General features: G+C 28.3%; 1 protein-coding gene across 1 annotated transcript; it reads right to left on the bottom strand.

Annotated features, from left to right (window-relative positions):
- Positions 1-222: 222 nt before the first annotated feature.
- On the bottom strand, positions 223-6,571 carry LOC113861024 (histidine kinase CKI1). The gene is made up of 7 exons (XM_027493621.1): positions 6,518-6,571; positions 5,359-5,595; positions 4,292-4,975; positions 3,560-3,935; positions 2,456-3,021; positions 675-1,832; positions 223-432 (listed from the first exon to the last, which is right to left on the bottom strand). The coding sequence occupies exons 1-7, from the start codon at positions 6,569-6,571 to the stop codon at positions 223-225; spliced, it is 3,285 nt and encodes a 1,094-aa protein (XP_027349422.1).
- Positions 6,572-10,974: the final 4,403 nt, after the last annotated feature.

Below are 10,974 nucleotides of genomic sequence, written 5' to 3'. Positions count from 1 at the left end.
AGCATGTGGCCCATAGTTTTGCTTTTATACAGATTATATAAGAGAAAATTAACAAAAAATAAAACTAAACTAAAGATGAAGTTCATTGCCATCAAACTTTTAAATCAAATAATGATTCGTTCTTTTTTTAATTTGCACGTATTTATTGGAAAAGTTACATTGTTTGATTTAAAAATTTGATGACAATGATATATATAGAACTTGAACAGAGAAGCATGTTTTTCACTGTTTGTTATGTATGTTTCTGACTGCTTCAAGTAAAGCCACTTGATTGATGGGTTTGACTAAGTGATCGTCCATTCCAGCTTCTATGGACCACTTTGCCTCTTCCCCCGTATTAGCAGTTAATGCAAAAATTGGAATGCGAACGCCATAGGGCTTCTCAATCTCCCTTATCCTCCTTGTTGCCTCGTATCCACCCATTACCGGCATCTGTTGAATCACCAATAACGCTAGTCAAATTCGTAGCATGCATAAATGTTTGGTTATCTAATAGTTAAGTATGCCAAGTCATATATATATATATATATATATATATATATATATATATTAAGAAATACGCCTAGCTATTTGCAATAAGATTGATGAGTAAAATTATTGAAAAGAAACTTAGCGAAAAGACATGAAATTAATAACGAAATGAAAGGAGTAGAAATCATAATAGGCATTACTACCTGGCAGTCCATTAAGATGTAATCATATGGAGGATTGGAAGAATTCCGAGTTAAACCCTCTTCAACTAGCCCAACAGCTTCTTCACCATTCTCACATTCCTCGATAGACGCATCAAGCCGTTCCAAATTTGCCTTAGTTATCCTACGCAACAAAACATGGTCCTCAACAACCAAAAATTTCATACCCCTCAAGGATTTGCCATTGCTTGATCCTCCACATTCTTGTATTTCTCCTTGGTGAATTGGAAATTTTCCTGCTTTAAATCTATCATACTTTCGTCCTTCAACACTTTGACTTGCACCTTCAGGAGCACTTGAGGAAGCTTGATACCTTTCTTTATTTACTATACTAGAATTACACTGCCAAACACCACCATACTCAGGAAGAATCCTTATAACTTTGAATAAACGGCTACCATGAAATGGCTTGCACAAGACAATGTCGTTTGAATGAGAAGCATCCTCCTCAAGGAATTTGAAGTCAACGCCAGGCATAAGTGGCTTTTCCAACCAAACAACCCTCGTAGGGTTGTTTAGGCCTCTTTTGAAGTCAGATATCACCATGCAAAGTTCTGAAAATGGTCCTGCATTTGCATCAATCACAATCAGGATGAAACTCATGGTAGCTTCAATATCTGTCTTCTTGAAGATGGAATTCATATAGTCAGATCCATCCATGGCACTCAAACGGACTCCTCTGGCTCTTCCAAAAGATGTAGATGGAGAATCTGAAGAAGACCATGGAGATCTTGGGCTAGTGGAATGGAGCCCCTTTTGTTTGATCTTCCTTAGAGTGTAAGATAAATCTCTCCACTCCTTCACAACCTTAACTTTGATCCCTAAGTTCTTCATGAACCTCTGATTAGTCCTTAGGCGTTCTTCATTTTGAATCAAAAGAACAACTTGAGAAGCCTCAGGTCTTGGACTAGGACTGATGATAGGTAACCTGGGATTCATGGAACCCATGCTTGAAGCAGGACTTGTAGTGCGAATGGTTAGTCCCTGAGCTTGATTTCCTCTTGATCCAAACCAACACTCTATAGTTTCACCATTCGTTTGTGTCTCATGTACAGTGAGGAGCACATTGAACCTAAAGCAGGTTCCTTTTTCGCCAATGTCCTTGTCCATAATTCCAATATCTCCGTGCATCAATCGTACCTGGAGGGAAAATCAGGTGATTTTGTTTCTTCCTTAAGGACTTCTAATTGGTATAACTAATCATGCATAAAAATAAAAGGAAAAATATTCTTATGCAGTCATGAAGCGTGTACACATATGGTTAGATTAAAAAATAAAAAATGTGATGAATAATATAATATGACAAAAGAGAAGAAAAAATATATTATGTAATTGTATAAATATTAAAAATATTATTGTTGCGCACCCATTTTGAAGCGTGAAATTGGTAATAAAATTTGTAAGAAAAGAAGAAAAAAAAAAGAGAGAAAGAGAAAGTAAAATATCCGGGGAAATGGTACAATGAAAAAGAAAATAGAAAGAAGAGAAGAAAAAGAAATATGATGAATGTAGCCTTGTGTCTTATTACTTTCTCTTTATTATATACTGCAGTTGTTGAACAGGAAGTGCACTGAAATAAAACTGCAATTCTTATATTTTACATAACTCAATTTTTTATATTTTATTATTATTATTTTCTTTTTTTTTCTTTTTCTTCTTTTTTTTTTGTATTATCTATGGGTTTTTTTTTCTTTCTCTACTTCTCACTCAAAATTAAAAGTAAGCGTTAAAATATAATTTTTAATATAAAAGTGGATACTTACCAAGGACCGGACAATACCAAGTCCCAAGCCAGTTCCTTCATGGCCAAGAGCAGTTTCTTTGACTTGGACATAATTCTCAAATACAGACTTGTACTTCTCCTTGGGAATTCCAATGCCAGTGTCATCCACTTCAAACGTAAAATCCATACAATTTGGATCATATTGGATTGCCTCTATGTCATCAAGTGCTTCTTTTTTCCTATAAAAAACACATGACAAAAGTCTCTTTAACCTGTATCGGTTAGTAGCGTTTAATGAGCTCTTCAAGCTTGGCTTCCGAGCCCATGCTCGAACCGCTATGTGCCCCTCACTCGTAAATTTTACTGCATTGCTCAGTAAATTGCACAAAACTTGTTTCAGTTTTCCTCTGTCGCCTTTGGTTCGTGAATATCTGAGTAGAGAACCATCACAAGGGTCCATCACTATCTCTACACCTTTCTTCATACCTACGGGATGATATAAATCAACCACATCTTCTAAGAGTTGGAATATATCAAATTCCTCTTCCTCAAGCTGCATTTTGCCCGCTTCAATTTTGCTTGTATCAAGTATAGAATTCAAGAGTCCTAATAGTATACAGAAAGAAAAGAAATTAGTAATGGCACAAGAAGTAAATACAAAAATTGAAGTAACCTTATCCATATCTTTAAATACATGTTTTTTTTTTTTCAAAAGGACTCGAGGCAAATAATGAAATCTAAAATGAAGGCTGATTTGGGAATGGTTAGGAAAACAATATATTAATCATTATGCTATATATAGTGATACCATATTACGAAATTTCTTAGAGAATTTTCTTTTAAACAAAAAATTAATACATTGAATGGAAGCCAACCATTTCATTATTTTAAAAAAAAAACTAGGATAGTAAAACTATAAAAGACAACAAAATTATTGTGCCAATGTTGGTTGAAAAAACAATTAATAACGATATCGTACAATAAAATTGCATTGAGATTTACTTCTTAAGAGGAAATAATGGAATAATAAAATATAAAAGACAACAATATCAGGGCATGACTGTTTGGTAAGGGAAAAAATAAGTAGTGATTATATTAAAATCAATTACATGCGTTTTGGGGTAAGATGAATCAATAATGTTACCTAGTAAATCTTTGGTACAAGAATCCATTTGTTTTAAGTTGGTCTCCAATTCAGAATCAGGGACAACTTCATGGTAGCACATCTCTATCAAACCAGTAAGGCCCGCCAACGAAGCTCGAACATCATGGGTGGCACTAGCAAAAGCATGGCTCTTATTCATACTCTTCCGCTCAGCTTGTTGGGTAGCTTCCATTTGTTTGATGAGTGACGCACACAAGTGCATTTCTCGCTTAAGTAATCTAACATTTGTAAATAGAAAACTAAGCATGGCAACCAGTGCCATTACCATCATCACAGTCATTAACGTCAATCCTTTTTTCTTAATCTCGTGAACATAGCGAACCAACCCATTGTTTGGGACAGCCAAAACATACACCTGAAAAATATACACATGATCAGTGCTAATATACTTTTAAAAATATATAATTTTTTTTCTGAAGTTGTTTTAAAAGAAATAATTAACTTGGTACGCATCAGTTAATTATCTATTTTTTCAAATAATTGTTACACTTAAGGCAACATTTTACAAACATATTAAAATGAGAGTTATATTTTATATGTAGTGTATTCTAAAAATATGATAGAACGGGACATGAGGTTAAATTTTGATGATATATTCTGGTTAAATTTAACTGCACATATTCACACTCTACCCGTGTCACATTTAAGTAATGTCCTCAAAGAGACTATACTTTCAGTGAATATGGAAAAAATAAATAAATTAATACGTACCGATTCTATTCCCATTATATCAATGGGGGAGCAGTGAATTAAATACTCAGTATCCTGAATATTCAAAATAGAAGTAACATCCCCATCTCCACCTTTGCATGAGACAGTGCCATCATAATAACTTGTGTGATCACCATTAACATTCACTGATTGGAAGGAAACCGTATCATTATAAATAACCATACTAGTATTTTGGATCCCTTCTACAAGAACTTTTCCATCTTTGGTTGCCAAATACAAGCTTGCTCCTTGATAACCAACATGAGATAAAAAATTAGCTATTGTTGTTGCTGGAAAACCTAAAGAGACCCCTCCAACCCCTGTGATTCTAGCTGAACTAATGAATAGAAGATCATGAGCGTGGTTCCACTTGGTTCCCAATGAGGCATGCCCATTTGAACTATTTATAACCACTTGTGCAAACAAACTTGAATTGATAGAGGGTTCAGATACTATGGCTTCTCCATATAACTCTCCAGTGTCACGATTTACTGGTTGAATATGATATACTTTTGCTTTCGAGGCACTCCAAGGAGAAGTCGAAGGAAATGACGAGTTTGAGTACATTGCCAAAACTTTATCGTTATCAGTGTAGTACGAGAAAAAAAGACCTTCCATCCCCATGTATGAGATTTGGGCTAAGTGAGGAACCGTCTCAAATGCTTGAAATAATAATGGAGCCACCTGCAAATCCAAAGCAAAAAATCAAATAAAAAATTCAAACGAAATCCAAATATATCTTCTTCTTTTTTACTGACAAATCACAGTAAGATAATTTTTTAATACATTATTTTAACTCACTTTGTTTTCTATTATCATTAAGTGAAATCGCAAAACTGTATTTGAGATACATCAAATAAATAAAGAGTAAAAAATCATGGTTTTGTACTCCTAAGAATTTAGTTGTTAACGAATCATATTAAAGAATGTAAATAAAGGTTATGTTACTAACATTTTTTTCTTAAAATATATATCCTCCAATAATATGTTTTTAAATACATTAAATAAAATACATATATTTAATATATCAAAACATAAAAAATGATTCTTTCTCTTATCTTACTAACCTTGGTCACGATATCAGAGAATGAGATGTTAGCAGCTTTGAGAGTTGAACTCAAAAATTTTGCGACCTTGGTTGAGGACGAATTTATAGGGTGTATCAGTGTAGCTGAATGCTCAATTTCGGATTGAAATTGGGAGAGAACAGTTTCTGAATTCAAAATCACACGCTGCTCTAGTTGCGTGACCATGACATACCAGCATGGCGTCAATGTGGTAAGAACTAACAGCGCAGCGTAAGCCTATAACAAATGTTTACATGTTACAAAGTAAACATAGTTGCAGTAGATATCTGTTTATATTTAAAATTAAAATTACTTAAATAAAAACAACAATAAACACTTAAAAAGCACAGATATATTATTTGGTCAACATCCAATCTTAGCACAACTAGTGCGTGATTCGAATTGATCACAGTGAATGATTATAACCTTTCTAAAAAATGTTTATTGGTAATCTTATTTTCTCTTTTTTGATAATATTTATGAAAATTATATTATAATTTAAATTTTTTATGATAAAAAAGGTTTTTAAAATAAATAGAATTTTGAAGTTTATAATTAAATATATAAATTATTATTTTCTCATTTTATTTTCAATATTTAGTTTTTCGAAGTACAACAGTGTTTAACACAAACAACTGTATAGTTTTTAAAAATGGTTATTTTTAACTTATTCTAAAATAATTTATGGTTAAATTGTTAAATTATGACATAAAATATTATCTAAAAAACTTATGAATAAACGTTAAATTAAATTATTTATCTAAAAGGATACTAAATTTTAAATTACTTTTCATCTAACATACTTGAAAAAAAGAAATTAACTTATGTTACATATATGATTGCAACAACAATTGAATATATTTTTAATAATTATTTAAATAATTTGAAAATACAGACACGCACTAAAGCCTAAACCCTCATCTATGGCATTAAAAAACCATGAAAAATGCATCTTTTAAACTGTTTCAAATAAAATTAAAAGAAATATATTGAGTGACCATTCTTTCAGACTCCTTTGAAGAGAGAAGACCAAAAGTTAAGAGAATAAGATGTTAAAAGGATGTAAAAGAATAAATGTAAAAACATTGTACCCCTTAGGGCCATGAATTAGTGAAAAGAAAATAGATGCAAACAACAATGAAACGAAAGTGACACATACCAGTACAATGACGAGAGACGAAGGACGCAAAACCATGGATGAGTAGAGACTCATTGGTGTAGTGATCAACCTCCACAGTAGATGTCTCTCTGCATTGGAAAATTCATAAAATCACATATTGACGCCGATTTACCTTAGTTAAAATTTGGACAACAAATTATGTACACATAATCTTAAGAGAAAATCTATCATCGAGTAGATTTGATTCTTGTTCAACAATATATTTTTATATTGGAAACAATATTTTTAACGATTAATTAGCACGCCTACCAAAAATAGGTGTTTCCTTTTTTTCAAATAATGTTGATGTAAACCGTGTAATTAGCTAAAATCTAATATAGAATCCAAATTAAGATGTGCCAATTACCACCCTTAAATCATGCCTTTGTTTGTGTTTTATGTATGGGTAGAGGAACAAAAAACAAAAAGTTTTTATTGTGCCATCTATAACACTTCGTTATTAAGATTAACATCCTTTCTGCTGGAGTGTTTTTCCGTTTGGTTTTTGAGAAAAACATAGTAACCTGCTTTTTGAGATTCTATTTTTAGTATTCTTTTATTATAAATTAAATGGTATAAATTATATATACACTTTTAGTTATTGATAAAAATTCATTATAAATTAGAAAAATGTAAATACAAAATATTAAATTAAAGATACAATTCATAGTTTTTTGTGATTTTAAATAAATTTTAATAAATAATTAAATACATTAAAATTTATATTAGAGATCTACTACTAATGTTTTATTGGAAAAGTGGACACAAATTCTTTAGTGGGACTAACATAATTTCATTCTATATATTTGAAAAAAGGAGTGTTTTAGAGTATTTCAAAATAAATATATTTTAAATAAAATTTAAAAAAAGAAAAAAAAAGGTAATTGATGCAAAAGAAATCACATCATTCAAAACATTTGTTATTTTATAAATTAAAATCGTTTGTTAACCGCACATTTATTCATCAGTATTTCTTATCTATAACATTTCGTTGCAAATGGACTATAAATGGAGGCAAAGTATTTTAATTATAATATAGTAAAATTATACATTAATTAAAGATTTCTTAATATGTTGCGTAATCTTAAACATCAAAGGATATATAATATAAAAAATAAAAGTGAATTAATTATAATATATGCGATGTTTATCTAAATTGCGTGTATTTAGTCAAATGGTATATACAAAGCAAGGGGCATGCATAACTTTTGTTGTTCTGTAGAAGGGTCATGAATAACTGATAAATGTTGCTGCTGGTATTATTATTACAGTTTTGTTGACAAAACTTTAAAGATAATAGTTGAAAAATGATAAATATTTTCAATTTATGCACTATCGATCATTGTGATTTTAATAAATGTCAAATGTAATTTGTATAATATACTTTATTTTTTAATTATTTAATTAATATCCTGCAATACCCTGAATATTATTTTTAATTGTTGTTTTTAAGTTAATAATTAAGAAATATTAAGTTAATAATTGATTGTCATCGTACTCTTGACTTTGAGACTCATTTGACAATATTGGTATAAATTTAAGTTATTAATGCTATAAATTTTCATTTTCTCTTTAATTTCCATATTTATATTATCCATTTTTTTAGCTTTTCACACTAAAGTTAATGATAATTAATTTCAAATCCTAGGAGTTTTTTATACGATTTTTTTTTATTTTATTACCTTTTTATTTCTTTCATGTGTGTTTTTTTTATCTTTATGTTTTCAACATTTCAATTTTAATTTTATATTATTTTTTCTAAGTTTTTAAATGAATAACATTTTAAAACACATTAATTCATAATGAATTGTATAAATATTATATATATATATATATATATATATATCAAATAGAGAACAAATATTCCTACAATATTAATTAAATATTATTTGTATTTATTTAAATTTTATTACTGCTTAATGATTCACATATAAAATCATTTTATCTTTTGCTTTTTACAAATTCCAACATAATTATAATTATTAGAATAAATAAATTGATACATATACATAAATTTATAGTTAAAAGTATTAACTTTAAAATTTATAAATTATATAATGTATTGCACAAAAACAAATACTTAAGTAATAAAACTCTGCTAATTTTATCTCATCTTCAATTAACTGAGTTTTAAAATTATTAAAAAAATAGATATTCAATAAATTTCCATACAAGAAAGAAAAACCTCCACTAAATACGAGCTTCATTAATAAAAATGCCACATATTTGTAATCCACAGTATCACTTTAAGTCGCTGAAATTTAACATACTATATTTAAATTTAATAGTGATAAAATTTACTCTTATATAATAAATTTTAAGTATTTATTAATAAATGGGAAGATATTATCTGTTGTATTAAGACATGCGAATCTAAGTTTTAAGTTGTCTTTTTGTCTTATAAGATTTATTTATTTTCCTCAAAGTTTAGTTTTAATTACTTATTTTTTCGAAATATTTAAAAAAGTAACAATTATTTCAGATAATGTTGACAAGTGAAAGTGACATCTTTTATCGATGAAATTGTTTTTTTTTTCCTCTTATATTTTTAAATCTCAAGGGTTTCTAGCAAACTATGAGAGTGCTTATTATATAGTAAAACACAACCATCGCAAATCGATCCGTTATAAATTGGGTCTTCTAAAAGTACTGTGACACTATGAAATGAATAGCGTTCCTTTTATCTTAAACTATCTAAAAAAGGTCCAACGGCGCTTAATATTTTCAAAAAAAATAAATTTGGGAAATAGACATTAAAATAAATAAATAAAATTAATGTTAAGCACCCTTCTATTACTAAAATTCAGCAAGATTTACAACTGTGAACATGAATCTAGGGTACGCGTAAGTTTAAATAACCACTTGTTTAAATATTATTTAATAATTTTTTAATGATAAATTATATCATAAATTTTATTAAACAAATTAAATATAATTTATAAAAAAACTTAAAGTTATAGACGCTCATATCTTACGAAGGTGCATGTAACATATATTGGCATAAAAAAGGGAATATGTAAGACGAAATAGAACAAAATTACAGGGAAAGGTGGAGAGAGGAGAGCAAAACCTGCAATTAAAATAAAACTGCGTTCTTCACTATTTTTGCCTTTGTATGCCAATCACTGTCAATTTTGTAGTGCAGGGCCAGATTTGACGAAGAAAGAGATTCTTCTTTGGTGCCTTCTAGAATCGAAGTCTTTCCATATATTACTACTGTTATGTCTTAAATTTTGTTCATGTGTGTTTAAATATATATACTAAAAAAAACTATACATGATAAAATTTAATAATAATATATAATTTAATATTAAATAATATATTTTTAATGAGATATATTGTTTATTATTAAATATTTTGGAGAAATATTAAAAAAACTGTTATTTCTTTTACTTTTTTGGACTTTATAAAGGCAAGCTAATCGCATGGTCATTGCAACGTTCGCATTACATTTGTTAAGGAGTTAGCAGAAAGACGCGTTAGTTTCAACCAATAATTTTCAAATTATTGTAAAAAATTGGCAATTGAGAAAAAAATTATTTTTTTAAAATCATGCCATTTTACTGTCATATTAAAAAAATAAATTTAAATTGTATGATTATATATAAATAACTACAAAATTTTTAAAATACGTAATCACTTAATAAAAGTCACATAAATTTTTTAAAAATTTTCATAAATTTAAATATTGATGTTAAAATTTATTAATATTTAGATTATTATATAAAAACTAATTTTAATGTACTATTAATATAATTTTTATATCAATTATGACCAAATAACAATATAAAAATTATTAAATGAAGTAAGTTTGATAATATTTATTCTTAAAATAAATGAGGAGAGATAAAAATAAATTCTTAAATTTTGAAGATTCATTTTATAAAAATAACTATTAATATTTAAATTCAACCTTAAAGATTAAAGCTAACAAAATTTAAATTTTAAAGGATGTATTAGACTTTTGATCCCATTAATTTTAATTATATTCTTCTCATTCTTTATAAATTAATTAAATCTCTTTGTTTTTTAAAATTAAGAGATTTTATCTCTTTTGTTGATTTTCTTTACATTTATTTGGTAAAAACTATAAAATTCGTGCGTTTTACTAAAAGCATGAAAACATAGAGTTCCCGTTAATTTTAGTTACAAAAAAATACTAAGAAGTTATTGATTGAATATTGAAGCTGCTACTCTTAAATATTTGGTCAAAGCACTCTTTATCAATTACAAGTTAACATAACGACACTGACGCTTGAATGGGACATACATTATGCTTGTTAACCCAATATCACAACTTTCAGTAGGATCCATTAGAGTGTAGCATCTAACCTTCATTTTGCAAGTGGTATGTGAATTTTATTTAATAACATTTATCTATATTTAAAAACAGGAACGAATACAAGAATTTAAGTATTTAATAAATGTATAAGAAAAAGTTCAAAAAAACCATCCGT

This window comes from Abrus precatorius, unplaced genomic scaffold (assembly GCF_003935025.1).
Source record: "Abrus precatorius isolate BTA unplaced genomic scaffold, Abrus_2018 Scaffold3, whole genome shotgun sequence".
Lineage (NCBI taxonomy): Eukaryota > Viridiplantae > Streptophyta > Magnoliopsida > Fabales > Fabaceae > Abrus > Abrus precatorius.
This window is presented reverse-complemented; position numbering and strand designations above follow the sequence as displayed.